Genomic DNA, 27,960 nt, shown 5'->3' on the forward strand with positions numbered 1-27,960 from the left:
TAAACGGGTGTGGACGTCTTCTCTCCCTGTGGCAGGAAAGTCGTCAGTGACAAACACAAAGGTCCGTTTGTGCTGACTCATGACTTTGTGAGCCTCTTTCTTCACCGGCTCTTGCCAACTGTGCCCATTTCCATTTTCCCCCCCGCACGTCCGCTAAGAGGAAGAGGTGGAGCAGACGCGTCTTCAAGCCCTGAGTGCACATCCTACCGACGCAAACAGGATGTGGACATGCTGTGACTCAGACGTCGCTCTCCTCTGTCACAGTGTCGACGTAATCGCTCCCTCCACCCAAAACAATGCACCAAACCCACTGAAGGGTCCATACGTCCAATCATAACAGTCCGTTTCTGTACACAGCCCCTAGACTTCAAGACTTCATATCCTGGTGTGATCCTCCTTGGCTTGAATGTCTGAGGATGGTGATCCCGCTTTAATGTGTGTCCTCATCTGTTGACTTTAGCCCCCTGCTCTCTCTCTCTCTCTCTCGCTCGCTCGCTCAAAGCTAGGTGCCACTTTGCGGTTTATTTTCATGCCGGCGTTAACCTAATAAGTGATGCAAGAAGGTGGGGGATTAGCAGCGGCGAGCCCGAAGTGGTCCGGCGTGCGCTTCACGCGACCGGTGGTTCCCTGAAGCTCAGAGAGCTGGATTCTAACGTTGTGTGCTTTGCTTCCTAGGACGGACCCGCCGCATCGCCGCCATCATCACACCTGTGGATTTTCCCTGCAGCCTCCTCCCTGCAGCCTCCTCCCTGCAGCCTCCTCCCTGCAGCCTCCTCCCTGCAGCCTCCCCCGTCTTCCCCGCCCGCCCCTGCTCCTCCTGCTCCGGGGTCCTCCCCTTGTCGTCCCACCACGTCTGCGGAGTGGGTGCCGGCTCCCTCCCCCAGGGGTGGGAGTGAGGAGCTGGGAGACGGACTTGACAAGCCCCTGGAGAACGATGCCGAGGGCGTGTGGAGCCCTGACATCGAGCAGAGCTTCCAGGAGGCCTTGGCCATCTACCCTCCCTGTGGCCGCAGGAAGATCATCCTCTCTGACGAGGGCAAGATGTACGGTACGAGCCACCACCGGTGCACCTCTGTCAAGGTTTAAGGATAATAATCCTATGAATTCAAACTCGACTGACAGGGATCTAATAAGTCTCAGATTGTTGATTAATCAGTATTCTATGACTGTGGCTCCCAGTTGCTGCTGGCCACAAGTCAACACAACTCACATCTGCAGCGTTGTGCGAGCTCGAACACAAATATTTCCCAGCACAAGCTGCTCCATGTGGTCGGACATTTGGTTTCACATACTCCCACAGCAACGCGCATTCACTTCCACTCCCCGTGTGCGTGTTTCACATCACTCTTGTTTCCTGCACAGCTGTCAGCCCCACTTGTTGCCGTAACATACAGCCGTGATGACACGATGCGTCAGGAGCAGGCGCACGTGCTCGAAGCGAACCGCTGACGTCTCCTCAGCGCTGCGACTGCTCAGATCTGTTCGTTAACGCTCGGGAACTAGAAGAAGAAGTAGAAAATGTAAATGTTTTTTATAAAAATACCCACAAAGCCTCTGCCCCTTTGTAACTTCAGAGAGCGAGAGAGTGAGAGCCCATTTCTGTTAGCATAATTAGCTTCTTAGCCAGAAATGTATAGATATGTATATTATCAAATAGAAACAGTCCGTTTTGCCGCAGCACAGCATATTTTTACTACAGGTCTTTCCTCAGCAGATATTAGGGCGATGTCATTGCCGAACAGGTGCTGGGAAGGTGAGACGTCCGGCTGATAGATGTTTGGTGACAGATGGCGTTTTTTTTTTTTTTTCTGAGAGTGGATCTCGTCGGTGGTGAACAGACTAGGAACCAGACGGCCTCTGTCATCGCCTTGTTCCGTGCCTGTGCCAGACAGCTCTTTTAACTATTAGCCGGGCCGGGCCGAGCCGGGCCCCGCAGCCTATCGAGGTCATGGCCATCCGCTGATCATCTAAACCCTTATAAAGCCTGTAATAACAGTTGAAGGGGGTCGGGGAGGGGGGCGGCTGCGTCTGGGAGGCTGCACAGCGGAGGTGCTGGGCTGGGTAGGAGGGTGTTTGGCAGCGCACCGAGGTGCCCCATCCTCCCAGCGGGGGTCAGGGGCAGGTGATGCGTGCCAGGGAGCGCGCTGGCCCGCCTGGAATGGCATGCTGGGAGCCCGGGGGTTCAAGGCTGCTCGGCTGCAACCCTAAACCAGAATAGACGTTTACCCTTTGAGCGCCTGTGGAGGGGGAGCAGGCTTGGACAAATAAACACCAAGGTGAGCCAGGGGAGCTCACACCTGCCCCCAGGATGCGTTTGGGGGTAAAACCGGTAGAGATCGCCCACTTCTCCTCCTCCCTTCACTCTCATTGTTCTGTACCGGCCTTTCCTTTCACCTCAGATGATCCCTTTCTGCAAATCCACATCTATAACAACAGCAAGCGAGGCCCTGCGTGGCCTGCTGTGTACCCAGTGCTCCCAGTCCCAGCAGCTCCCCAGTCCTGCCCCTTCTATCACCATTCCCGGGGCCACACATGGACAGCGACTCAAGTCGTTCGGCAGCCGCGATCGATGCAAAGCCACTTTGAGGGTCTTTAGTGTTGTTAATGCTGCTGAAGTGCTGACGGCTCGTCCGTCAGGTAGCCAAATCAAATATCAGCCGGCGATATCTTTGAAGGCACGGGGAGATGCAGAAGTGAGGACTTATCTGTTATCTGGTCTCCTCGCAGGGTAAACACGGACGCGTAGACAAAACACCTCCTGGCTGAATAAGCGTGTATCTGTTGCCTGAGAGCGACATACTCTGGATTTTAGGCCGAATTCCCCGCTGAGGAATGAATGCCATTCTTTGTCAAACATCACGATATTGAGTCTCTGAGTAGCGAAACAGAAGGAATGTGTTCGATCGCCTTCTCCATTGTAAATTCCTAAATTGACTGGAATGTTTTCATCCCATATTTCACATATATTCACCGCATTTTTTCCCATAATGCCCTACATAGCGCTGGCCCCTCATGCCCATTACTCAGCAGACCTATTACCTCGCTTATTAGGGCTGGTGTCACGGATGTTGCGGCGGTTATGTGCTCCAGCGGTAATTCGACATGCATCTGCCAAGGAAAACATTTCCTGCCTTGTGCAGCTCACAGCGAGAGATGCGCCCTTTGGTCGGAGCGAGACCTCATGCTGCAATAATGGAAAACAGTCCCTGCGTTTGAGCGGCGCGCAGCCAGAGCAGCACTGGGAGCGCTTCGTTTCAGTGCATGCGCAGCTGACGGCGTCTTTCATCGACTCAGCTGCCTCACGCTTTAAATCGCATCGTCTTTAACGCAGCTGTTTGCCTTTCTCACACTCGCCTCCCGAACATCTGCGCGCCGGGACGCTTTTCTCACGTTCCGACGGGCCCGTCTTCCTGCGAACCGTGCGTCCGCTCGCGTCGGTGACCTGGACGAAGTCAAGGAAGGGTCCCTCAGTAGCGGCGTGTTTTTCAGTCACAATGAATGATGCTCCCACGGAGCTTCGCTTGTGCAACATGTCGGCCCATTGTTGGTTTTGGTCCGGCGGTGCAAATATGTTTTCATCAAGTGATCCTCATTAGACGTGTGATATAAAGATCAGCGGAAAGTACGAGCGAGTCCTCACCCAGGCCCAAACTTTGTCACTCAGGTGGCAGCTTCACGGTTGACCTTGACCCGTTGACCCCTGAAGCCGCCGGCCGGGCCTGTGTTGTTATGTGGCGCTGACCATTAAGTGACCTGGTAACAGCCAGGTTTTACATGCAGGCTGCTCACGTAAGTTGAATGTAAATAAGCCTTGTTTTTCGTATTTGTCTTAAGGGTTTAGGAGCTGGTTTCTCTATTTGTGGATGTACACCCGTGGTACTAGTCTGCTGCGAGTGCATGAAAAACAGCCTGTACACGTCTAAACATGGGCGCAAGTAAAAAGAATGCTTTTAATTCAGACAGTTTGAGAAGATGCTACGCTAGCCCGGTTTTCTGTCACCATACAGTTAAAATCTGAGCCCTGGGTGTGTTCAGCCCAGTGTTCAGTGTGTTTTAGGAAGCTGATGGGACAGCCAGGCTTCCATGATGGTGCCTTTGACAGAGTATTCCTGGGTGAGAGGTCACATGAGCAGGAGGATGAACCTGAACCTCCTACCATCTAGTCCTGAAATAGCCCCTCAGGCTCTCATGGGATTTTATGCTTTCGAGGGTTTTCGAGGAAACCCCCTGTTGATGGCGAACTCCTGGAATCCTCTCTTTCCAACTCGATCAATTTCCCGCCAGCCCTCGCTTCTGGACCTCGCACTGTAAGACGTGGCGAGCGGTGGCGACCATGTAACCGAGCTCTCGCCGGACACTTGATGGATTACTGCACGTCGAGCCGTGGGCGACCGCGCCTTGGCGTAAATCGTTGTAATTGCGAAGTCACTGGTGGCAGGTTGTGTTAATATGATGTAACATCTGTTATATTCACTCCACAGCTGCATGAGCTGGTGTTTTTACAAGCATACCTGACACCTGTGAGAGACCATCAGAGGCCACAGACAGGAAGTAACACTCGATTTAACTGATCCTTTATTTTTACAAGTGTTATTTTAATGTCAGACCTTTGGACTAAAGCAGGTTAGCTTGTTCCTGCTTCATCAGAGCTCGCCAGGCTGCATCCAGACTATTGGAGGGGAAATAACACCCGGTCAAGACATTCCTGCAGCCTAAACGTGACCTTTTGTTTTCCCGAGCGGACAAAGTGGAGCGAATGTGCTGCAGATGGACGACGTATGGCCGGCAGATGTGTGGACAAACGTACAGGTGTTACACATTTAAAATGTGATGGAGGTTTAAAGCTCAGACAGTGTGAAGGCCGGGACAGTGAGGAGCACAGCCTCAGGGGAGAGTCACCATCAACCAGGCCCATTAAACATATGCTCTTAAGTTTCTGTCAGTGTAGAAATGTAACAGTTACAAAAAAAGAAGACGCTTCTACATTAATAAAGTAGTTTCTAATACATATGAAGCTCCCTCTGAACTCTGGAATACTCCGCTCTGCCTCTGCTGAGGCGGGTCACTTTTCGTGCCCTTAAGGAATTTTTCCAGAATCAAATTTCCCCCAGACAAGTCGGTGACTGTGGCCGGTGTGATAAACAACATCAAACTGTGGAGCGGTGGATGATGGTATAATGTTCCTCCTGACTTTCCTACAGCCTTGGCAGCCACACGCTCTCTGTCTGTGCTGTCCCCATCGGATATCATGATCTCATCGCTGTGTGACTGCGTCCCCTCTGATCTCATGGGTGTGTTGCAGGGTATTTTTGATGGGCCCTTCCCTGAGCCCCCGCTCTAGGAGTGGCAGGGCATCTGATACGAGAGCATGAAGCACAGGGCTTTCACAGCCCATTAATGAAGCTGTTTATTATTAATTATTTGCCATACACGTCTGGCTAATTTAGTGTGAGGGTACCTTCATATCGGTGAAACTGGCCCGTGTTTGAATCATTATTTTTGAGCTGAAGACAGAAAAAGGAAAACTTTATATGTGTTTTGATTTGCATTTCTTCCGTATATGCTCATGCATCTTAGTTTCCTACTGGCACTGAGAGGAGCTTCCACCTAATGAACTGCTGGGGAAGTGGAAGTGGAACCGTGGAACTTTTAATCCCCGTGGAAGTAATGAAATAAGTTCAGGGGCTTAAACGTGAAACAGGCCTGAGAGGCAAATAGTCGTGAGGTGGCTGTGTTCACGTCTGTACCTGAACCGATGCAGACCAAGCCTCACATACAGTAAAAGCCTCTGCCGCCGGGTCGTACAGTATGTGTTTGATGGCGAACCTTCCACCACAGTTTTCCTCTTTCACTATTCACACGGTCACTGATTCATCGTGGACTCACACATATTATCTCTGTTGTGTAATGTGAACATTTCTTATGGCTCTTAGTCAATTTTATTTTGTAGGCGTTGTAGACGGCTCCTCCACAGCCTTCTGGTCACACCATCTGATTGGAACTAATGAGCAGTATGACATAGAGGAATGTTGTAATTAATAAACAGCTTAATCACGCTGTATATTTTATTGTAGTGTATTGTAGTTTTATTGAAGCCTTTAGCTTTTAAAGTACATCATTCTTTTTTCTACTTCATCATCTTTGTGCTTTGGAATTAAATACGACCTCAGCAGATTTTCATCAGTCCTTACTTCTTATGGACAATACCAAAAATGTGAGTTGTCATTGTGGCGGCTTAGCAGATGCTAACGCAGATGCTAACACAGATGCTGCCAAGGCCCGGGGCACTCGATTAGCATGAGCAATGGGGAGAAACGGCGTTCGGCATTCCGCGCAAAATCTGATCACTTTTATTGGCTGACAGAATTTGTGATGGGGGTCCAGCCCGGTTTCAGGTTCCCCTCCATCACCAGCTGGCGTCACCTGATTGGGCCGTTCGTAGAAGGTTGAGAGGTCTGACCCGTGCGTCACTATGTGAGGGAAAATGTGACGGGTTTGTGCCGGGTTAAATGTCGTGACTGATCTGTGTGTTAATTCACAAGGAGATGTGGTGCCAAAGGAAAAATCACCGTGTTCAAGAGGTGGTGCAAAGTCCTACAAACCCTTGTATGACTATGTGTGAGTGTGAAGACCTCTGTGCCTTATGTTTGATGTATATTACTAAAATGTGTGTCAGCACATGAATAGTAAAGACAAGTTTTATACATCAGTGCTTATGATCGCTACATCCACACCTGGTTTAAATCGTGAGGAGACCATGAGGGTTCAAATATTTCTGTTTATTTCACCCTTTAAACCGCTAGAAGTTCAGTTTTGAAGTGCAAGGTGAAAGAAGCCACATGACTGTCGGCCTCCTGTAACTGGAGACCCTGGAGAGGAGGAGGGGGGGAACGAGTCTAAGATTTACTGCAGGCGTAAAGGCATATTCCATAAACATTGACACACACGCCTCTCCAGACTGGGCCCCCTTTAGGTCAGTGAACTGCGGTGCGTCTTGTCCTGAGTCTGGTGCGAGGGTCGCATGGCTGCAGCCTCCACCTGCTCCGTCAGCAGCGGCAGAGCTCGGAGGAGGGGGAGGGGGGTGCAGCCTGAGACTGATGCAAGCTCTCACCCAAACACACCATACGCCGCGCTCACACCTGAGGTTTTGAGCGCTGACACGTTTGCCCGCAGCGGGAGTCAGGCTTGTCATGTGTTTGCACACTCATCCAGTCCAAGCGTGTGCACAGATGAGCTCACAGCTATTTGTATTAATATGTGCACAGACGCGTGCGGCGCGCGTACGTCTCCTCGCTCCCGCGCGCCGAGCCTCCTGGCCAGGCTTACTGCTGATGAGTTCACGGTTAGCCTCAGTAAACATCTTATTCTCACACACCGAGAACAGCCGCCCTCCTCCCTCGGTTCACAGCAGCAATTTACGGAGATATTTATACTGTCTGAGTTTGTGGCTGGTTGACCAAACTAAAACCCCTTGTTCTGCTTCTTTGCAGGGCGAAATGAGTTGATCGCACGCTACATCAAACTCCGCACAGGCAAGACGCGGACCAGGAAGCAGGTCAGTTCTCTGCAAATGCCATCTGAAGCCGCTCCTATTTTTAAAGTCCCCCCTCTCCCGCTGAGTGACGGCCCGGCGGCCCCCGACGCGATACCCGCCGCGTCCTCCTGCTGGAGAGCGGCGGATGATGATTGATGCAGGGCTCCATCCCAATGCACAGACGCTATAAGATCAAGTGTTGTTTCTTCACCACCTCGCGGAGCTGCCGCTTGTTAGAGGGGAAGAGAAGCCGGGGAATATGGGGGAGCGAGACGGGAGGCCCGGGCGGGATAGACGAGGGATTTGGAACCTTATCCTCACTGTGGCATTTGATACGGACGGACTGATGTATGGGCAGTGATAGGTGCAGAGAGAAAGGGTCCCCGCTAAGTCATGTGGCTGAGTCAGTGTGGGAATGCAAAGAGGGGAGAGGGCGGCAGTGAAAGGTCAGGATGGAGGATAGGACAGGCTGCTGGCTGAACAGTATGGGCTTTAACGGTTATGGTTTAGAAAAAATATAAAACACAGTAAATATATTTTTAAACAAGTGCCCCATAAATGTAGTTATCATCGTCTGTGTCCTCTCCGCTTTAATGCTGCCTGTTCACCAGACTAAAGGTCCAGGTGGCCCAGGTCTGGAAGCCTAAGTCTGCTGTTGTCCCTGTCCCTCAGGTGTCCAGTCACATCCAGGTTCTGGCCCGGCGGAAGGCCAGAGAGATCCAGGTGAAGCTGAAGGTACGCTACGTGAGTCAACCTCCTTCTTCACTTTGAGCATTTGACATGAAGAATAATATATATTACATATTTAATAAATAAAACACCATATTTTTCTTCCAAATTGCCATTAATGTGCTGTATTGGGTTGTGACTCTTTCATCTGAGGCCTGATCATGAGTTTAATTAAGGTGAACAGCAGCAGATGGGAAAACGGCTGAAAAATTTGTTACAACATATTATTTCCTGGTGTAATTAGGTTTTAGGTATTCCAGCGACCCTGCCCCGTCTTCACCTTCTATTAACATAAAGGCACCAACTATTGGCTGTTTTAATTGCATTATCTAATAGATGCTGGTTTCAAATGGGATGCTGACACATTTTGATGAAATGTGAACGTGCTTCTGGAGGCCCGGGGCCCACTGTACCGTTATGAACAGGATGAACCAAACGCAATTGTCAGGAAACAAATTAATCCCTGCGTTGTTCCTTCCAGGTATTACGTCCGCTAAGTGCCGCAATAAAAGTTTCTCTGTGCGCTCACACCTCCCGCCGCCGCCGCCGCTGCTTTCTCAGTTTACATTTCTGGTCCACACACACTCACATACTCACACCTACAGCGGGGGAACAGGACCCTGCGTCGGCCATGACGGTCAAAGCTGGCAGAGCCCGGCTCCGGTCACAGGGTCGGCCCCTGTCACAGGCCCTTTTAAATGCGTCTCTGCTGTAACTGAGCTCCCGACCACATGCAGCCCCATATTTCAGCTATGCTCTTGTCTTAGCCAGCTCTGGGAAGAAGAATGCACCGTGTGGCCTTGCCCGTTAGGGCTGGGCAGCGAGTCCTCGTTGCCCTGCTGTGGAAACTGCTGAAGGAGTGAATTCAGAGGCGACAGGTGCCGCTTCGCAGCGAAATTATTTTTTATTTCATCGGCGGCGCATAGTGAAGTTGATGCCATTGTGATGTGTGTATTTTAACCCGCGGCTGCAGCTCTGTTGCCTGCCTCGTCTTAGACTGTGACCTCCAACCGAGGCTAGTTGTCATCGCCGGCCTGCCGCTGCCAAAGTAATAAACTTAACTCTTGACCCAAAGGCCCTTGACGGTAATATCAGCTTCTCCCCAGCTCTCTGCCTGGCAGGGATTCACCCATGATGCAAGCTGGCTTCAACCATTCTTTTCCCCTTTTACGGCGCTCCTGGTGTTACCGGTGACTTAAATGGAGTCTGATGGGGGGCTTCACTGCCGCTCTGCTCCTCTCCCTAGGACCAGGCTGCCAAAGACAAGGCCCTGCAGAGTATGGCCACCATGTCCTCAGCCCAGATCATCTCACCCACAGCCTTCCAGAATAAGATGACTCTACAGGGCCTCTCCAGGCCGGCTTATCCCTCTGCTGGTGGGGTGAGTGCCTGACCAGTCTCCCTTTCTCTCGTTATTTAGATTAAAATGGACGAGTCAGTAGACACAATCATTCAGATACAGAATAAATACAATTCTATATATTTTTTTATTTCCACTCCATTGTCTTTCCCAGTTTTGGCACGGAGCTCTCCCAGGACAGCCAGGAGGCCATGAAGAGTGAGTAGCTGCTGTTAAAACACTACTTCAGTATTTATCAGTAGGTTTCATGTGACCATATCCTCAGCCAGGTAATGAATGTCTAAACAAATTAAAACAAATTGGTGTAATTATAAATGAAAGTCTTCAGCTGTCTGGCCCTCAGCCTCCTGCATCCACGGGGTCAGCTGGTCCAATTAGTGTGGGAGATGGGGTCATAAGGTTGACATGGTGCATGACATGCGTCTCTCCCTCACTGCTCTGTCTCATCTCTCCAGCATTAAGCCCTTCTCCCAGCAGACTTACGCCATGCAAGCGTCCGGCCCGGCCCCCATAACAGGTGGGTGACCCCCCCCCACACACACACGCGATGACAGACGGCTGTCGTGCCGGTAAAGTGATGAGACAACCCGGCTCTTGATGGGCAGTTCGCACCAAGCTCTGGGAAATAGCTGTGATATTGCTGCATTTTCTACTTGTGCTTTGTCACGTCCACACGTAACACTCGCCGGCCGGCTCGTCCGCAGGGTATGAGAGCACGGCGGGGCTGTCCATGTCTCCTGGTGCCCCCCCTTGGCAGGGTAGAAGCATTGCCAGCACCAAGCTCCGAATGCTGGAGTTCTCCGCCTTTCTGGAGCAACCTCAGGACCCAGAGACTGTGAGTATGATAACATGGCGTGCAATGGCACCAGCTGGGGGTCCCACAGACATCATTAACACAAAGTGCATCAGATGAGCAGGAATGATGCTCATGGGGGGGAAAGTGATGCCTGTCTATAGTTTTCTATTGATGCAACATGGCAGCAGGCTCAGCCTGCTCTCATTTGCTCTTTGTCTCTCTCTCAGTTCAACAAGCACCTGTTTGTGCACATTGGCCAGTCCAACCCGAGCTACAGCGACCCGTATCTGGAGTCGGTGGACATCAGGCAGATCTACGACAAGTTCCCGGAGAAGAAAGGAGGCCTGAAGGAGCTGTTCGACAAAGGGCCGCACGCCGCTTTCTTTCTCGTCAAGTTCTGGGTAAAGACGCATTTTTATCCAGCTGAGCTCGGACAAATCCGCTCACACTGTGTTCACGCAGACGTGGCTGGAGCATTTAATCCGCCACACGCCGTGCAGGTGAGGTGACGGCGCGCCGGATCCTCCCGTTAATGTCCCCCAGCACCTGTTGGCCGTTAATGGCTCAGCGGTGTTAACTGTGTGGAGGCAGCTTACAGGAAGCGCTGGGGAAGATGAGCGTTGTGTGTTTTTAAGCCTGGGACGTCCCGTACGGAGAGTCCCTGCCTTCACCGCAGCGCTGCTGATTTATGTGCGTTGCTGCACAGCTCTCATTGTGTGTTTGTATATGTCTGCGTGACTGTGTGTGACCACAGCCTTAGGGAGAGTGGCAGCCCTGATCTTTCAGTAGGGGAAATGTGAACCCGGGCACCTGTCTCGGCGCTATTACACTGAGTCCAACCCTCATGCCCCCTCCAATATATTTATTTTTAGATAAGCCTCCAGAAAACACACACACACACACACACACACACACACACACACACACACACACACACTTGCACAGCTCCATCAACTCACACACTGGGAGAGATGAGTGAAGCACGATGACAGTGAGCTTGTGATGCAAACAGATGAGAAGATATGCAGGATATGGTGGAAAGAGGGGATGTGAAGGGTGACGGCATTAAAGTGGGCTCCTAAAACAAGTGGCAGCAGGTGAGACAGGACGGGGAGCGTGATGTGCAACCAGATACGTGCACTTTGTTTGTTTCCCTGAAGTGACCACCTCACGTCACCCCAGGACAGGACCCTTGGTATTTGTGTCATGCAAACACGTACGCGGTCCACGCAACCGCCTGCACCTCAGAGCTCCGTGCTTTTAATAGCAGCGTGAACAGCGTCCAGCGCTGGGAACCATCGGAGGTTCTCTGCAGGTCCTCAGGTGCCTTTTGTGACTGGTTTGAGGCGTCCATTCATCCACGGCCTCATAAGGGTGTTGCCACTCGCAAAGCACATATAGAGCTTTAACCTCTGTGGTTTGGAGTTCAGCGACTGTGAATGTCAAGATCAAAGGGCCTCCTGGCGATCGCATGCCGCCAGTTGGCTTCATATGCATGGAATTACTCTTCTCACATGTTTGACTGCGACATTATTTATTGTGGGGTGAGAGGAGACTCTGCAGCGGGGCCTCTGTAGTCCCCCGTCCAGCAGGCGTTGGATTCAGGGCGAGGGGATGAGTGGCCCTAGCGTGGATCATAGAGGGAAAAGGGAGCGAGGCAGCAATAAAGGCACAGACAGGGTGTGAACAGGAGACGGGGACAGCAGGAGAAATGATGAGTGGCGTTTAACCAACAACTCCAGCATCGGTGAAATATTACTCTCTGGATTCATGTCGCAGCCTGGCCGAGTCGCCGCTGTGACATATGCGCCGGAGCAAAACAAGCTCATAACACTGTCTCAGTCTGTTCATTTTATCGTGCCCCCGGGGGGCGAGAGGGGGGGGGGGTGATAGGCTGCAGATCTCAAGGCATCCATGACCAAAACACAGAAACGCTCCAAAACATTTGGACATGGCGGCGTCCACGCTGGAGGTGAAGGCAGCGCCGGTGCTCTCGGCCCGTGAGGAAAAGCGAAATAAGCGTCTGAAACGAGCGTAACCTCATTTAAGCAGCTGTAACAGATGAGAGGCGCCCGTTTGATGTCGCCGCTGTGGCGGGGCCACGTGGACGCTCGTGGCCGGAGGGCGCGCTGAGGTGCAGGTTGGCATGGCGACGGTGACAGGCGGCCCGCCCGCCTCCAAAGCTATGGCGTTCTAGATTGAATTTCCTGCTAACGCCCCTGTCGGCCAGCGCCCGCCTCCTCGCTCGCCCCTCGCTCGCCCCCTCGCTCGCCCCCTCGGCGCCTGTGGCCCTGTCCTAACGGATTGTCTCGCGCCTTTGAAGTGCCGGGGGAATCCGATTTGAGCAGGCCCTGCTAAATTGTTACACAGCCCGCCTGCCCGCCGAGATCTAATCAGCCAATTGCACATTGCTGATTGTAATTGGATGAATTCCCTCGCAGGTGGTTAGGGAAGCAGGGAATGGCGGTTCGGAGAGGGTCACTAGGCCCCTGGGATGAAGACAAATAGAGGAATTACATGAGCCAGGGATGAAGATGAACGGGGCGATGAAGAGATGAGAGGAGGCTGAGCAGCGTCTCAATGGCCCATTAAGAGACAAGAGCCCGACAGGGGAAAAGGTAAAACAGCCCAGCTGTCTGAGGAGGCGGCGCCTCGATCTGATCCTAAATCAGATTACGCTCGCCTCCATTCAGACTTAGTCCAGTAGGAGCATCGGCCAAAGGTGAACCTGCATCTGAGGCACCTTTGGATTCAGTTCAATGCACCAGTCACCGTACATCCCGCGCTTAGACTGAGGCTGAGTTTGACCACGGTACACAGGGTCCGCTGGGACGGGTCCGCTGGGACGGGTCCGCTGGGACGGGTACGCTGGGACGGGTCCGCTGGGACGGGTCCGCTGGGACGGGTACGCTGGGACGGGTCCGCTGGGACGGGTCCGTTAGGCGCCGCTGGGCTTCACTTTGCTAAAGCTAAGCTTTGTTGAGCTGGAACAGTCCAATGTGTGCTTGACTCACCCTGATCACGCTGTAGATCCTGCATGAAAATGGCTCCCCGTTGAGCCGACGCCCCCCCCCACACACACACACACCTCCAAGCTGCCTCTTCGTCTGACTCCAGTCTGCTTCCTCTCTCCAGGCCGACCTCAGTTTAAACCTGCAGGACGACAGCAACTTCTTCTACGGGGTTTCCAGCCAGTACGAGAGCTCCGAGAACATGATCATCACCTCGTCCACTAAAGTCTGCTCCTTTGGAAAGCAGGTGGTGGAGAAGGTGGAGGTGAGATCCTTGCAGCGTGTGGGACTGAATTCACACACGCGTACACACAAAAAGTCAGTTCCTCATAGCAGACAAATCTCTACATATCAGGAGTAAGGTCAAAAAAAGTATTGATGTCACCCAGAGGTCGGAGCAGCTGCTCTGAAGATTGATTCCAGTCAGTTACCGCTGATCTGAGGTCAGGAAGCTGACATGTCTCACAGGTCTCCCTAGCGTGACTAACTGCTGTGCTTCCCGTTAACGAGACGCAATAGTGTCCCCGCCCCCTCCCGCTGCTGATGGATTATAGCACACAAACACATACACACGCACATGCATTCGCCTGCGTGGACCACATGATGATATTTAATGGCTCCATCATTCGATTAGGGTTGTCACAATAAATATGTTTATCGTCATCTCTGGCATGCCATATGCTGCATTAAGTATATTATATTATACATATTACAGCTTATCACATAGATGTTCATATCCAATGTATCTAATTGAGTTTTAGAGGAATATGTATCCCTGTTTTTTTTAAATATAGTTCAAGTTTCATCCTAGAATGTATTTTAAATTCTTTTTCCACGAGTTATTGTTTACAGAGTCGAATGAAAACATAGGAATAGCGTCGTTGATGTTGTGTATAATGTCTAAACCTCTCAGACGTTTGGATCACATCCTCTGCTCGTTGTCCCCCTCCTTCCAGACCGAGTACGCACGCTTTGAGAACGGGCGCTACGTGTTCCGGATCCACCGCTCGCCCCTCTGCGAATACATGATCAACTTCATTCACAAGCTTAAACACCTGCCGGAGAAGTACATGATGAACAGTGTGCTGGAGAACTTCACCATTCTACAGGTACGGCGGCGACACGGCGTCGGGTCAGATGACGACGCAGCGCAGCGTCGAGGAGCAGCGGCCAAATGGGCGTATTTTTAGCCAACTCTGAATCCTCATCGCTTTTGTTTTCAGCTGACCGAGTTCCAGTAAGTCTGGAGCTGCAGCCTCGCGCACAAGCTGCAGCTCCAGATGTTTCTGTAACGAGGCAGAGGCAGCTCAACCTGACTACATCTGGACATGAGCCATTCGCGTAGCGTTTCACGCCGGTCTGAGGCGATAGAGCACATATGGCGCACATCCAGCGTTTCTTTTAGTTTTCAAGTGCTTTTTGCAGGTGTCCCACGGTTGTAAAGGGCGTCGCGCGGAAGAACGGAGTGGCCTTTAAATGAGTATAGCTGAGCGGTGAGGTTGCATGTGTGTGTAGGTGGGCCGGCCACGAACAGCTGGAAACCTCTGCACAGGAACATGTCAGCATTTCGCCTGGCGGAGCGCAAAAACTTTCCCGGCTGTTGCGCGTCGGACGAGTCAGCGTGCGCCGAGCGGACCGGGGCGCGTCGCCATGGCAACAAAGTGGTCCGCGTCGCCGGGGTTCAAAGACGCCGGTGTCCCTTCCACTGGCGGCCGCATTCCTAGCGGCGGGCGGACAATGAGCGCATTGAGCCCACATTGAGCATCGAGTCCTCAATGGACTGATTTAGCGCACGTCAGCCGTGAACAACGCGCGCACAGATGTGCACACGCATGCGGATCTCCATCCCGTCCAGTGGACGGCGTCTCACCCCCCCGCCCTCCCACTATAACATCAATGTATGAGAAGAATGTGATGATAAAAAAGCTCTGTCAGGTACTGACTCCGAGCGGCGCTTTCGTCCACAGGTGGTGACTAACAGGGACACGCTGGAGACGCTGCTGTGCGTGGCCTACGTCTTCGAGGTGTCCACCAGCGAGCACGGCGCGCAGCATCACATTTACCGGCTTGTCAAAGACTGACAGAGTCTCAACGGCCGGGACTTTACCTGCTCTAGACCCACGGTAGCACCCGAGCGAGCAACAGCACTAACCAATGGACTATTTCCTCCGTGAGCTTAAAGCTGAACCCGTACGACTCGGTGAGGAGCACCAAGAACACTACTACTGCTGAGGGAGAGGTGGATTCAGGACCGCGGACGCTGAAACAGACTGAGGACCATGATGCACTGTGGCCTCTATACTGTACCAAAGGAGCCAAACCCAGCCAACAAGACCTGCATGAGAGATTAGTCACCGGCGTCTTCATCTCATTTGACTAGTGCTTGTTTTTATTTAGATTCTTTTACACATGTGCATGGTTGCTACGGCGGCGTCTGGCTACCTCAGGGCGCCACCTTGTGACTTACATATGAATTACAATGGGGCAAAAGTAATTTAAAGTAGATTGAGAATTTCTCCTTTGCACATCCATAAGTACCATTTGTTTTTGGTGTCAGTCCTTCGTGTTATTTGAGCACTTGAGTAATCATGTACGGTGCCACATCCATCTCCTCTGAGCCAGGTCATGAAAACAAGAGGCTAACGAGATTTTAAAGAGTTATTGTATCATTTTGTTTGATGTTTAATGTTATTTGTTTCTAGTATTGTCTTACTGTTATTGATTGAAATGATCTGATGACAACAAAAGGCACATAACAACACTGCTAACTTGAACCAGATTTGAATCTGTGGGTTGATTACGGAAAGTGTCTGTAACTGTTACTTGGCCTGAAGTATCAGATGGAAATATAAGTGTTTCTTACATGTGTTGAGTTTTGAATTATGTCAGCGTCCTTTTCAATATTAGTTTTAGAAATGACATCTAATTCAACCAATGTTAATGTTGGTAAGAATGTGGACTCTAAGAGGTAACACAAAAGGTAAGTGTTTATTCTAGAGCTTTAAGAGCGACTATTCAGGGTTTATTAGGACTAGTGAAACTAGGGAATTGTGAATGTTTCCTCAATCTAACCCTCGGTCTATCTAGTATAAACAAAAAAGATATTGTTTAGAATAAAATAAAATGAAAATTAGTAAGAATTGTTCTTAACATGCGAGCTCTCAAAAGTAAAATAGCTACGGTTTGCGTTTTAAAGTGCTGCCATCTGGCGGTGGTATGGCGTCATTACGCGCTTCCTGCCACATCACCCTGGCTCCTAAAGACTGGGGTGAAGGTTTTGATGCTCTGCCTGGTAACTTTAGAAACGTGCACTCTAGTGTTTGGAGAACAGCTGTGCAGTACACTAAGTCCCAGTTCCCGTATAATTCACCGGAGGCTGGTCTAAACCACAGAATGGGTTTCTGTCTAAAATTCCCTACGGTATGGAAAAAGTAGAAGTGGTAAAAGGCCAGAGGGTTTACAGCTCAGTAGAAGTAGTAATAGTACCCATGTTACTTTGTTTTATGGATAGAGGTACTATATAGTATATTTTACTGATTTCTGGAACAGTCAACAAACTGACCCTTGAATGTAGCTTTACACTAAAACTGCTCGTCTAATCTGACCTCTCAATTCAAAAAGTTGATTAGTGTTGGAACTCATTTCTGCAGCATTTCAGGCCTTACAGCCTTCATGAGCCATGGTGCTTTCAACTCTCAGGCGTAAACTGAGACTGTGGCACTGGGATGGAGAGGCAACATCACAAAAGGCTGGGGGAAACAGTCTAACAGGTGTTGCAAATCCGAAACCCCGGAGCAAAAAAGCTGCTTCTGTTAATCCTATTTATAAGAATTCAGGCAGATTGGTGTAATAATGGCAAATCCAGTCTCACATGTGTGACTTATCTGAAAGCAGGCAGATTTCCCCAGCTGTAAAACAGGTTACTGGTATTTTTGGCCCATACTTCCATAACCACAGCAAAATGCAGTGTGTGTGATGTGAAGATTACCTGAAACGACAAACCTGGCAGCACAAGAAATAGACTCATTAAATAACAATCAATTTGTTCATGTATTAGTGAAAAGAAACCGCATTGACATTTAATTAATCAATATTCTAGTGCGAGAGTTTGCATCCGCCCATCTTCCGCCCGGGTGCCACCGCTGGGTCTCCACCCCTCCAGGTGCGTAGCAGTGACACCTGGAGAAGGACTGGCACCAGTCAGAGCGCACCACCGCCTCCCACTCCCACTCCATGTCAGTTCCGACCGATCCGCCGAACAGACATGTCGGTTCCTCCGGTTCGCAGTCCAACGTGCTCTGATCTCCTTCACGCGCGATGAATGTCACGTGGCGTCTGCTGGCGGCGTTGAGTCTGGTGTGCCGCGCCGAGTCCAAGTGCTCGCCGACGTCCTACTACAAGAACTGCTGGATCCGACGCTTCCCGGGCGTCCTCGTCGACGTGGACGAGTCCCAGCGGAGGGGAGCGCAGCTGCTGAGGCGGTACCGGGAGGAGAGCGCGCTGAAGTGCAGCCGCGCCTGCTGCCTCACCAGGAACTGTGAGTCCCGCGTGCGCGCGTGCGCGCGTCCGCCTTGCGTTTCTGGCCGTCTTACGCCGATATTGATGTATTGATTGTGTTCCCCCCGCAGTTTCCTGTAATCTGGCCATATTCCACTATGACACCGCGCACGAGCACGTGAACTGCTTCCACCTGCACTGTCCCAGTCTGGAGAGCTGCATCCTCAGCCACAGAGGCAACGTGGTCCTCTACAATATCACAAAGGGTGCGTGAAGACGGCTGAGGCTTCATTACAAATAATTTAATTTATTCAGTTATAATTTTGATGTTAATTATAGGAGACGTTGTTTTTAATTTTGCTCTAAGTTGTGTATTGTAAGCATAATTGTGACCTGTTTGATTCTCATGGTTACACCCAGGCGTGGATCCGGACCTGCTGGTGTTTGGAAAGCATTTCACGTCGAACGTGCGCGTGTTGCCGCACCACTACGGCCGCGTCAACGCCTCGGAGCTGCTGCCCTCCGACAAGCGCCAGTTCATCCATCCGCCGCCACCCGCCGTCCCGCCGCCGACCTCGGCGCCTGCGTCGCGGCCTCCCGTCACGCCGGGCGACGCGCTGAACGCCACCGCCGCCCGTCACGCGCGGACGCGTTCCACGGCCGCGCCGTCCTCCGCGTCCGCGGCTCCTCCGGCAGTCACTGAGCTCCGCGCACAAACCGCAGCCCTCCTCACCTCCACCGCATCCACACCCACCTTTAATGTGCCTCCTTCATCCCCCGCGGCATCCACCCGGACGACCAGCTTTCCCACCACACCTGCACAGCCCCCCACATCGACCCAACCCCATCAGGGCACCAGCTCTTCTACCACCATCCCTCCAACGTCCCCAGAGGCCAGTAAGCAGTCCCCCAATGACACCAGGGACGAGGCGCCCCCGGGCTGGCACGCGGCCACTCAGTCCCTGCTGGTTGCAGTGGCCGTCTGTGTCACGGTGCTGCTGAGCTGCTGCTGCTCCATCCTGCTGGTGGTGAGCTGGAGGGGTCAGAGGAAGCGAATGGGACGCTACCACACATCGTGGAGGGGCAAGAAAGGCTCCATGCGCCTGATTAAGTACGTGCTCGTCAGGGAGAACTCCTGAAAGCGAAGCTGGGGCAATATTTCTCCATCAATCCTGATTAAAGACTTAAATAATCCCTTTATATTTTTATAAAAGAATGTGACAAAAGTATTTATGTAGCAAAGCTGTATTCAGTCACCATCAGCTGAAATACTGTAGTTTATGCGTCAACTAAACCTAATCTAGCATTGGCCATGTTGCTGCCACACCTAAAGGACAGTTTGCCGCTTGTCTGTTCGGACTTAGAGACTCCTGACATTTTGCTTTGTGACCTGCACTATTTAACCCTCCCGCAGTGCTGCACATCTCCTCAGCGCATTGAGTTTCCTCTGACCCGAGTGCACAGACCATGGACCAGGACTCTTTGGGAGGGTGAGGTGCCTTTTAGCAGCCGGCCGCTGAAAGCATCCTTTCAGCTCGGGAGCTGCTCTCCGACCTGACAGTGACAGCAGCAGGACGGGAACTGAAATTGGGCTTGAGCTCGATGAATGGAGCTTTTATTACATGAACGCTTTAATCATCTACACAGACTTCAAAGGCAAAAGACTCTTTAACAACAGATGCTAGACTTTTATTTTTGTACTGAAGCCCGATAACAATAACTATGTATTAGTTGAAAGCCATGAGAATATATTCATACGCTTTATTTTGTATCCAATTTAGTTTTGGGCGGTCATAGAATCCAAGTGCATTTAAAACAGTCACTACTGCTCTTGATCGTCTTCATGTAAAATACATGTGCTCATCAATTATTACAGGTTGAGTACTTTCTTCACAGCCTCTTTGTACTGCAGCAATGTGCTCTCGCTGTCCCCTTCATTCTTCAGCCTCGTGACAGAGTCCTTGTACTCCTGCACTTCGCTCCTTCCCAGCAGCTGCTCTTGCGCTTCCTCGCCGTCCCCGCCCGCTTTCATGCGCAACAGCGTGTCTAACATGCTCTTCTGGGATGGGCTGTCCTCCCAGCTATACTCCTCCATGTCGGCCACGGTCTTCTCAGCCTCCCAGGCTTCTGTTTTCTGAAACATGAGAAACGCAGAACATCTGTTAATCTTGGGCGCAGATGGACAACGTACCCAACTTGACTGTAAACAGGGTTTACAGGACCCAATGCATTCTGGGTCCATATTAGTGGACATTTTATCCTGCAGGGTATCAATGTCAGATGATATTTGTTTATGTATGTTATTTGGGACACAGCATGGTCACACATGTAATGTACAGGGGTTATAAGTCACCCTTTGGTCCTCTGACGCTCCTCCTACAGTAGGTAGTGCTGTATCTAGCTGTCATCACATTCCCTGGAGAACAATATGCTCCACTGTGCAGCAGCTTAAAGCAGAGTAACAACAGAGCCCCAGCTTTGCTGCTCTCCAGGTGTTTGAGGTTAATGACCATCATTACTGCTATACATATCTGAGCTGCCAACATCCTGCACGGAGCAAGTAGCCTCCTTTGAAATAAAGATTGAGGAGTCTGGGATTCAAATATTTTCAACTGTGTGCCTGTAAAAGCTAGAGGGCCTATAGCGGTAAGCGTCCCCCATGTGTCGGAGCTACTTTGGAGCAGTTGGCCCCAGCGCTGGCCTGGATAGCCACCCTCTGCCTTTAACAGGCAAGGTCCATCTCTGAGTGGGGAGATAAAAATCACATCAGTGGTTGCTTACAAACGGCCTCTTTGTGAGCTTGCGTTGCAACCTGAACGCTACGCCACTATCACAGCTTCCACCAGCCCGTTGGATAAGTACTGTGCCTTCCATTGTGTGTTTAAAAGGGCAACAGACGGTGCTCTGCTTTACGGTAACACACTTGGATTTTTTCCTTCTTTATGTGCTCATGACATGACGGGAAATGCTCCTAAGGGCACGTGTGTCTGGCTGCAAATTATTGCAAATGGGACCTGGGCTAATTAGCGGCTGGCAGACTTCTCTGGTGTGATATGGTTGGGTTGGCGTGAATGAGCACCAGGGTCGACACCTGATAGGCGATCGTCTGTTTTAACCTCCATCTGTGGGGAAATGTCAGCGGGATAGGGCTGCTGTTTGCCATTCTTCTGCCTACTCCACTCGGCTCCGCTGGCCTCTAACAGACTCAGATTACTGAACAATCCCCCAATGATTCTTTTGAATTTAATCCAACTGAAGTCACCTGAACTATTTTACTAATAACCACTCATTCACAGCAATTCCGATTCTAGGAATCCGTGTGTTGTTGACAGGAGGTTCTGGCTTATCTCTAAGCTTGACCTTCACAGAAATGACGACAACACAACAGAACTCACCCAGGACTCGTGGAAAAGGACAGTTAGCAGGTACATGGCGTAGTTGTAATTCTGCAGTCTCATTGGGCAGCTGGTACAAAGGCAGCAAAGACAAAGAGACTTAAAGGCATCTGTTTATGTGGTTTATTATGAATTAATACAGAAAACTGAACACGCAACGGTTTACCTGTCGGTTTTGATGGTCAGGACATCAGAGTCTTTACAGTATCTCTTTCCAACAAGTTTCAGCATTTTTTTACGTGCATGGTCATCCAGATTCAAACTAGACAGCTTCACCTGCAGGCAATAATAATAAAGAGGAATATTAAAGATAAATAAATGAAGGAAACAACCTAGACAGAACCTATTTATTAAGAACTATTCCTCATGCCTGAGTCTCTTCATGTATACAATGATTTTAGCAAAACAGAACTTTCAGGATGATTTTGCTTTGCGCTTTAAACCCATCATTGTGATTTTTATGTAATTATAAATAATAATAAATTCTCATTTATTCTCTAAGCCATCACAAAACTCATGGTGACTACATTGTACCATTTTATCCCCTTTAAAAAGGAAAGGAAAGGAGTGTTTTTTTGTTTAGTTCAGATTAATTTGTTCTGATCCTCCTGCTTAATCCTCTAGGATTAATGATTTAGTCCCACCTTGAGGATCTAATCTAAGAATTAAAACCATACAGATTGAATGTGATTTAACCAGATGAGGCACATTAGAGCCACCAAAAACATTATGCTTTGTTCAGTTCAGTGCTTTAAACCATTCTGTTTGAGTAAAACAATTGTTGAGTGTTAAAATTTAAATCCTGGCATATACAGTTTATAACATTAGTTTAAATAATTGTGGTTGTTACATGATTTTATGTCTAGGTGCATGGTTCTTCTTTGTAGGGAGGGCTGCATCTATGGATTAATGCTAGTGGGGATTATGGCAAATATTATAATGCCTCAACAAATATGTCTGACTGAATGTTTTGTCACATCTTTTAGTGAAAAATAAAGTTGTCAGTGTAACAGAAAAACAGCTGCAACAGTAAAATTATAGTAGAAGCTTAAAAGAATTCTCAAGGATTAATCTCTCTGCAGACTTTATGGCATTATATCTTAGATTTGAGGTCACTGGACAATGAATGTCTCTCTAAATGCTGAAAATGACAGTGACATGATGTCAGCTGGTGATTATGCATCTCTGTAAATCTGTAATCTCATTTCCCATTCCAGCTTATTCCACCCAATGTATAGACCTATATGCACTACATGTATTAAAACAGTTCAAGACACCCTGAGGTCACAACCATAAAATGAAAAGGTAGTAGAAATACTGACTTATTACTTACTTTGAGATGAACGATACGAGCAGAAGGGTTTCTCAGAGACTGGCCAGCGGACACATAGTCTGTGCTTTCTACTTTTATAGGGAAGTGCTCATCACATTTGGCATCAGTGTCCAGGGTAGAGGGCCATTCTGTGCAGAATGCTGTGGCACAAAGATGTCATATCAATCATAAAAATCTATTTTATACATAACTTCACATATAGTAATTAAAAAAACATCACAAGAGAAACAAAATTTCTGTTTCTAATTTCACCATGAACTTACGTTTCAGAGCTTCGCAGTGTTTCTTGATGGCTATAGGTGTCAAATGCAGAAAATTTGGAATCTGAAAAGTATCGCAGGGCACAAAAAAGTGAAAAACAAAATCTATCCTCTTGCATAAACGATAAGTAATGTATTTTATGTAATGTATTCTATGCTGGGCATGCATCACAGTACCAAATCTATATGTTCACATTCAGATAAGCAACCGATTTCAATCTTAATATGTAAATAGGAAACAAATAACAGTTTGGCCTCTTGTGTGAGATCAAGAGAAAAAATCAATAATGCTAGGCTGCACGTCAGACCTCCAGCTGTGGAGAGAGGTGGATCTGAAAGTGGCTTGAGTCCAGATGGAGCAGCTGGTGTCTGGACACAGCAGCTCAGTAATCCGGGGACAGAGACAGAAGCATTGGTGACATACAGCAGAGCCAAAAAGCCCTCCACTGGCACCAGCATACTACAATTTACTCAGCTGGTTATAATGATTAGTTGGAGATATACATATGACTATGACTAACGTTTGTTACTAACAGTCTGTAGAAAGACTTTCCTTATTGCTTATTGTCTTAAGATGCAAATGCCTGGTATCATGGATGCCCATTTATGGTTTGGGGCAACTCTTATTATTCCTATTTTTTTAATCTGTGATGAATCAGATTGTGATCATTGCTATTTATTTATTACTCGATTTAATTAACATACAATTTTTAGGTTGGTTGCTATACAATTTAAATTGCCCCTCAGGGATAAATAAAGTTTCTTTGATTTGATTTTTAGAAGCTGCAAGCACCAATATGTTGAAATATATAATTTTAGTCTTACTTTAATAAGCTCCAAGTTGCCGTTCTTCTCAGGGGGGACCCTTCCCTTCAAAGGGTAGCCCATCCTTACAGGAAGGGGGACAGCATTTGGTCTGAATGGCATTGCAGCTGGATAAACAGCCGTCCAGTCCTGATCCACTGGCATCTTTTCTGTTCTTGGTTCCCCCGACTGACACCAAAAACAAATGATAAAAGGAATTGCAATGAAATTTTGGACTATTCAACAAGAAGTTACATTACATCACATCCTGGAAAACTCTAATGCTTACCACTCTCCTGGATTTTCTACCCAAGGGTCCTCTACCGCTTCTCTGAGGGAAGCCTGGCATTTAGAATACAGAATAAGTTACGCCGTGTTCAGAAAACAACACTTCTTAACTGTAGTTCATCAGATCCTAAATTTTATTCATATTGTTTTGTTTAATTGTGGGTAAGGTGACACACGCTCATAGATGTAAATGTCTTTGCTTCGACCCCTAAGACCTTCAACGCCAACACCTGGAAACTATAACCAATTGCTCCAATTACACTTTAACATTCTGCATTTAAAAAACGCCAATCAAAAAGACATTTTAGGAAATTTAAGTTTTAAAAGTAGATCACTCCTAAAGAACATAATACAACGTGAATGGCCTTGGTTGCAGCTTTGGTTGACGCTGTCTTAGCGTGTAGCTATGATTCTTAATCCGCGTCCATTATTTTATCTCGACAGTCAAACTTACCTTTTTCAGCCGTAGAAGAAGGTGTAACCAACGCCGTCGCGTAGGTGCCACTGTTCATTGGTTTTGTTGCAAAATTAGCAACATTTATTCGACCTAAGCACAAAAATGCCTTCCCCGTGTGTGACGCCATGTTCTCTGTAACTACGGGCAACAACAAGGGACAAACTACCAACAGCGCAAAACTGGACTTTAGTGCCCCCCACAGGTGGGTAAAGGTATTAAACTAACAGCCTCTTCGGGCAAAGTCTTAACCTTTACCCTTTGACCCAAGGCCATAAGAGCGCCAAAAAACCGTAAGAAGAATTATCCAGTTTGTAAGCAACTTTTTAAATAATTTATTAAAAAAATAAATAAATCTGAGAGCTTCCATGTAGTTCTAAAGTGGCAACCAACTGAAAAAAAATACCAAACGTCTGACTATTTCAAGAAATACAACAAATGCCCAAGAAAGCATCTTTCTCTTTCAGCATTGCGGGAAGTTTGTCCAACCAACTCATGATGGAACAGAATTTAAGGGGGGTTACAATTTTACAAAATTACCTTTCTGTTAAAAAATAGCAACAACTCTTCTTGGGTGACGCTAGATCATTATCTGTTTCCAGAAGCGGCCCCTCTGCCAGCTGCTGTTTTCTGAAACAAAATGTTGCGTTCAAATGCAACCTCTTTTTCTCAAATTGCCAGTTGAAAGTATAGTAGTAAGACTGGCATGAGGCAGATTTATTATATATTTATATGTTTATAGCATTTATATGTTCAAAGATATTTTAAGCATATAATAGACATGTAAATGGTGTTTTGCTGTGAAAATAGAAAACCCACAAACCTTGACCTAATAAGTAAAAAGAAGTGGGATAGTTTGCAAAGCAGTTAAGTATCTTTTTTCGAACTTACATAGATCAAATGAGTATAAACCTAATTTCTTTTGTTTACCCTAGTGGGAAAAGTGAATACACATACAACAACTGTTTTCTCTCTTTCCTCTTTCCACTAGAAAGTTATCGAGTGATCACTTATTGGTGAATGCCTATTTATTCAAATGCATTTACACCTATTTGAAATAAACTGCCTTAATAAAAAGGTGCTCAGAACGTGAGAAGATATGGCATGCATTTGTAATAATTTAAGATTATTCATGCATTAAATAAGTATTATAATGATATAAAATGACACTTCACGCTTTAAGTTCTCTGTCGGTGATTTTTTTTTCACGTGTGAACAATCTTTCTCCTGCAGCAGCACCTTGTTGCGCTTTGATTTAGTAAAGTCAAATTTCCCCTACTCCGTGAACGCAGCATTTGGCAGGCGCAAGCTGCGATGCTCTTCAAAGGCACAAGTCCTGCAGAAAGCAATCGATTGGCGACTTGTGCTTACTGCGTATTTTTGATGTTTGCTGTATTTTGTAACCTAGGGGAAGTGTCTTTTTAACTTATATGATTGAGTTACAGTTGGATTTCCTTTTGATAAAAAGCAAAGAAGCCGAAGTTCCCCGGCGTCAGCGATAACCGCGTCATTTGCAGAAGACTGCAACGTGCGAGGGGCTTTATTTTTATAAAGGTAAGACGTGAAACAAGTTTGATATAATGTTGTTCTTTACTCCGCTGCGTGCATTACAAGAATATATTGACAGCCTCAGGATCACCTCCGCTTTTTAAAAGGAAGCAGATACAACGAGATGAAGTGATGATTTTTTTTAAACGAGCGGAAACTACTCGCATGCGGTAATTTGGCCTTTTAGGTTTCAAGCCAGGGTCAGTTCAGTTTATCGGAAAGTTACACAATACTCTGTAACCGAGTCCCACGGCAGCCCACAGGCCTGCGAGCACGTCTGACAGCTCATTGTGTGTTTCACGACGGTGTAGTGTTAAGGCAGAAACTCAATCTGGAGGCGGACAGCCGTGCGTGTGGCCGCTGTCATCGGCTCATCCACGGCTGCGGACAGACGCACGGCGGCTGCCTCCAATCAGCCGGCCTCCCTTGTCCCATCACGCTTTTTTTCCGACGCTGTTAAGCAACATCCGGTCATCTATCACACTACCTGGTTGGTGCACTAATTAAATGGATTTAAGTTACCAAGAAGGATGAGAGGCCTGGGCTCGGCTGATGGAAAGTGTGTTGTGTTTGTATGAGTTCAGATGAGTTCTTTCCACGTTTTCAGGCAAATTGTCTAAATTGAAGATGGATTTCTGGATGATTGGAGGACTTTAATAAACAGTAGAGTTCAGAGTTCTGACCACAACATTCGTGAGGCTGCAACCATCCACAGCTGTAATCGGTCTAATTTGCATCTGGCCATGTTGATTAAGCTTCTGTTATGTGACACATTTTGTGTAACTGCTGGGGAAGGTCACATTGGAGCTGTAGTGGCTTAAAATTAGTTGTAGGCTGGTAAACACGGTGGATTATTCCCTCTGAATGTCAGCGGAGTGCGTGTGGTGCATTTGTTTCACTTTCCAGATGGGAACACGGGCAGGTTTTTGACATCCATCAGCGACGATGCGCCGCAGAAAATCCCCTGAGAGAACGCTGCCAGCAAATGGACCGTTGTGTCCTGGGAATCTTACATCAGGGTTTATTATGTCCACAGTGTCTTAGCCCAAAGGTTCTATCCTATACAAAACATGAAGAAATGCAGTTTGTGTGTCTTATAAAGCTGAACATTGATGTTTGAGCTAATTAAGCTTCACTGCGCTTACATTTCATTTATTTTTCATGGCCGATACCTGATCTCTGTGACTCGCGTCCCGTCTTCCTCTGTAGGTATGGACACACGCACGGCCCAACAGAGAGAGCGCTCGTCTGCGGCGGGCAGCTAGCCATGCCGAGCTAGCTGCCGTCCCCTCACCCGAACCTCGCTCACGACCCCCCGGCACACTCGCGGGACACCCCCCTCGCCCCCCCCCGCTCCTCTCCCGCCGCGAGCGCCATGGGCGAGAGGCGGGCGCGCTCCCTCCACGCCACGTGCCACGTGCAGCGGGACTCCGGCGCCAGGCTGGGGAGCTCCTTCATCCGGAGCACCCCCAACGGGTACGCCGGCGCCCGTGTCGGCCTCGCCGCGGAGCAGGAGGTGGAGGGCGAGCGCGTGGCCGCCGCCGCCGCCGCCGCCTCCGCCGCCGTTACCCTGCATGCCCCTGCACCTGACAGGAGCTACTACGCTCCTGTTTCACTGGAACCGGAGCCTGCGGCGGTGAATAATGGATCAGGCATTCCCTGCTGTCCGCCAGCGGACACGAAGGACGCAGCGCTGCAGGTCATAAACAGCCAGGCGCCTCTCACCTCCGTCCCACCTCCTCTCCCTCGCTCCAGCTGGCTGCTGTCGCATCAGCAAAAGGATTTCCAAAGCCCGTACATCAAGACTAGCATGCAGGGGGATGTCTACAACTTCCTAGAGAGACCTGCTGGACTGAAATGCTTCCTCTACCACTTTCTCGTGTGAGTACAACGTAGATGACCTGAAAGTAGAAATAATCAAATTCTGGAGCAGCGCTCAGAAAACGATCCC

At 48.9% G+C, this 27,960-nt stretch overlaps 4 protein-coding genes across 6 annotated transcripts in view; 3 read left to right on the forward strand and 1 right to left on the reverse strand.

The window, feature by feature from the left end:
* Positions 1-7,310: 7,310 nt before the first annotated feature.
* On the forward strand, positions 7,311-16,294 carry LOC114857231 (transcriptional enhancer factor TEF-3-like). The gene is made up of 11 exons (XM_055509569.1): positions 7,311-7,342; positions 7,491-7,555; positions 8,207-8,278; positions 9,510-9,644; positions 9,778-9,821; positions 10,079-10,140; positions 10,328-10,458; positions 10,647-10,820; positions 13,555-13,695; positions 14,387-14,539; positions 15,398-16,294. Exons 4-11 carry the CDS (start codon positions 9,543-9,545, stop codon positions 15,509-15,511), a joined length of 921 nt encoding a protein of 306 aa, XP_055365544.1. The 5' UTR covers positions 7,311-7,342; positions 7,491-7,555; positions 8,207-8,278; positions 9,510-9,542; the 3' UTR covers positions 15,512-16,294.
* Positions 16,295-17,542: 1,248 nt separating this feature from the next.
* Positions 17,543-19,156, forward strand: LOC114857182 (MANSC domain-containing protein 4-like). The gene is made up of 3 exons (XM_029153394.3): positions 17,543-17,967; positions 18,059-18,193; positions 18,348-19,156. The coding sequence occupies exons 1-3, from the start codon at positions 17,748-17,750 to the stop codon at positions 19,064-19,066; spliced, it is 1,074 nt and encodes a 357-aa protein (XP_029009227.1). The 5' UTR covers positions 17,543-17,747; the 3' UTR covers positions 19,067-19,156.
* A 438-nt stretch (positions 19,157-19,594) lies between these two features.
* mrps35 (mitochondrial ribosomal protein S35) lies at positions 19,595-24,745 on the reverse strand. The gene is made up of 8 exons (XM_029153395.3): positions 24,462-24,745; positions 24,009-24,061; positions 23,741-23,908; positions 22,919-22,979; positions 22,656-22,795; positions 21,489-21,598; positions 21,323-21,392; positions 19,595-20,061 (listed from the first exon to the last, which is right to left on the reverse strand). Exons 1-8 carry the CDS (start codon positions 24,589-24,591, stop codon positions 19,798-19,800), a joined length of 996 nt encoding a protein of 331 aa, XP_029009228.1. The 5' UTR covers positions 24,592-24,745; the 3' UTR covers positions 19,595-19,797.
* Positions 24,746-25,748: 1,003 nt separating this feature from the next.
* kcnq1.2 (potassium voltage-gated channel, KQT-like subfamily, member 1.2) overlaps positions 25,749-27,960 on the forward strand; it is an 88,256-nt gene continuing 86,044 nt past the window's right edge. For all 3 annotated transcript variants that reach the window (XM_029153390.3, XM_029153391.3, XM_055509567.1), the window contains exons 1-2: positions 25,749-26,015; positions 27,219-27,890. In XM_029153390.3, coding sequence (XP_029009223.1) covers positions 27,385-27,890 — 506 coding nt within the window. In that variant the 5' untranslated portion in view covers positions 25,749-26,015; positions 27,219-27,384. The remainder of the gene's footprint in view (positions 26,016-27,218; positions 27,891-27,960) is intronic.

The sequence above is a fragment of the Betta splendens genome, chromosome 6, assembly GCF_900634795.4.
Source record: "Betta splendens chromosome 6, fBetSpl5.4, whole genome shotgun sequence".
In the NCBI taxonomy this organism is placed as follows: Eukaryota; Metazoa; Chordata; class Actinopteri; order Anabantiformes; family Osphronemidae; genus Betta; species Betta splendens.